This window comes from Terrapene carolina, unplaced genomic scaffold, assembly GCF_002925995.2.
Source record: "Terrapene carolina triunguis isolate 2854851 unplaced genomic scaffold, T_m_triunguis-2.0 Scaffold23200, whole genome shotgun sequence".
NCBI lineage: Eukaryota > Metazoa > Chordata > Testudines > Emydidae > Terrapene > Terrapene triunguis.
The window spans coordinates 1-2471 of record NW_020687551.1 but is presented as its reverse complement, the minus strand read 5'-3'; the positions used below and the strand labels follow the sequence as shown (position 1 = coordinate 2471).

The window sequence follows — 2471 nt, the reverse complement described above, 5'->3', positions numbered from 1 at the left end:
GCTGGAGGACTGAGGAGCACAAGCGTTATCAGACACCAGGAGGAAGGTCCTGTGTTGAGAATAAGGAAGGTGTTTGGAGGAGGCCATGGGGAAGTAGCCCAGGGAGTTGTAGCTGTCATGCAGCTGTTACAGGAGGCACTATAGACAGCTGCAGTCCACAGGGCACTGGGCTGGAACCCGGAGTAGAGGGTGGGCCCGGGTTCCCCCCAAACCTCCCAATTGACCTGGACTGTGAGTTCTCCCGGAGGGGAAGGTCTCTGGGCTGTTCCCCAACCCACATGGTGAATCTCTGAGGCAAGAAAATCCGCCAATAAGCGCAGGACCCACCAAGATAGAGGAGGAACTTTGTCACACCATGTCCCCCAAGAAAACTCACATTGCCATGAGCTATTGGCCACCTGGAAGTTAATTGCTTTGCTAGTTTTGCCAGATGGATTCATTCTCATATCAGTCACTTTTTCTGATTTTCAGTGAGCATCATACATTTACTGATGACTTTTCTCAGAGTCTCCTTAACATCTCTGTTTCTCAGGCAGTAGATGAGGGGATTGGCCAGGGGAGTCAGGACTGTGTAGAAGAGAGAGAAGACTTTGTTGAGGTCTCTATGTGTGTCAGTTTCTAGTAACATTTAGACAAAGAATAGGGTCCCATAGTACATTGTCACCATGATGAGATGAGAGGAGCAAATGGAAAATGCCTTTCTCCTCCCGGTGGTGGACGGGATTCTCAGGATGGTGGAAATGATAAAAACATAAGATGTCAGGGTTAATAGAAATGGGGGTAGGGTGAATATGGAACAGAGTATAAAGGTCACCAGTATGATCAGGCTGGTGTCACTGCAGGAGAGTTTAATCACTGGGGTGAAATCACAAAGGAAATGGTTAATTTCATTGGGACCACAGAAATATAACTGTGACATTAAACATGTAACTACGGTAGTTGCCATAAATCCACTCATCCAGGAGACAGCTGCTAACTGAAGGCAGATTCTGCCATTCATAAGAGCAATGTAGTGCAGTGGTTTGCATATTGCTAAATACCGGTCATAGGACATTACTGCTAGGAGGTAACATTCTGAAGCTGCAAGGCAACCAAAGAAATAATATTGTACAATGCACCCTATAACAGAAATGTTTCTGTCCCCAGTCAGGAGACTGGCCAGAATTCTGGGCAGGATGGTGGAGGTGTAGCAGGTCTCCAAGCAGGACAAGTTCCCCAGGAAGAAGTACATAGGGGTGTGAAGGTGCTCGTCAGCCACAACTAGCACAGCAATGAGGATGTTCCCGGCCATGGTTCCAATGTAGATCAAGAGAAATGTTATGAAGAGAAGAATTTGCAGCTCCAAGAGATTGCCGAATCCCAGGAGGATGAATTCTGTGATAAATGTTTGATTTTCTCCTTTTTCTGGAGCCATAAGCTGGATATAGATTCCCTCTTTCTTCATTGTCAATGAAATTTTCTAACAAGAGACAAAAAATAATGAGCATTGAAAGAATTTGCTGTGCAATTGGACTTGCTAAATTTCCATCTATTTGATTCTAGAAAGTTCAAAGTGCAAACAGAGAGCATAATTTACATGATCTTACAGAGCCATATAACTGCTTTGGTCCCAGACTTTGCACAAATTTTCGAATAGAGATTCCCTATTTGCCTGCCGAAATGTTAATTTATCAGTCTTCTGCCTCCAACTTTTTTTCGTTCATGGATGCCTAGTTTTTAAGTCTAGACAAGGCTATATATTTAGGCTTGGCACATTTTTTTTAATAAGCAATTTCCATGGATAATATCATGGTTTATTTTTTTCCCTTTTATTGATTTAAATTTTCACAGTTGCAGGAAATTGTTCAGGGATCAGACAATGTGTGGGTCAGACAATAATTATTTAATGATAGTAGAGGCTGAAATTCAAACAGTTAAAGGTTTATAGTCATTAAAACACAAATTGCCAACATCCTGTATAAATATACAAATTAATTATCCTTAAATGAAACTCTAAGTAGTTCTCAAGCAGAATTCTTTTTTCTAACCTTGCCTAACTGTAAATTTTCAATTATTATCAATGGAAACATAGTTTCATCAGGGTGTTTGTGTATTGTGAAATTGATGTTAACTGACATTTACCAATAAAAATCTAATCCTTCCAATCCTACGTATATTGAAAGTCATAGGACTTGCACGAATTAATTCCTATTTGAATTACATCATTCATTTTAGATAAAATAGCCTGAAAGGATCGTTGTGATTATGTAGCTTGTTCTCCTGTATGTCATAGCACTTCTCCAGTTACGCCTGCATTGAGCCCAATATCTTGCTGTTGAACAAAGTATTGACTAAAAGGTGTAGCCATTGATTGACCATACTTGTGGTTCATTATTTAAAATGTTCACGAGATAAAATCACCAAAGACAAAACAGTACAATATGGAAAGGAGACATACATACCCTCTTTTTGAGAAGCAATTCTTACATTGC

The 2471-nt window shown here is 40.6% G+C and overlaps 1 protein-coding gene across 1 annotated transcript; it reads right to left on the bottom strand.

The window, feature by feature from the left end:
* Nucleotides 1-628: 628 nt before the first annotated feature.
* Nucleotides 629-1444, bottom strand: LOC112107200 (olfactory receptor 2AP1-like). The gene has a single exon (XM_026662127.1). It carries the CDS (start codon nucleotides 1442-1444, stop codon nucleotides 629-631), a length of 816 nt encoding a protein of 271 aa, XP_026517912.1.
* Between the last annotated feature and the right edge of the window lie 1027 nt (nucleotides 1445-2471).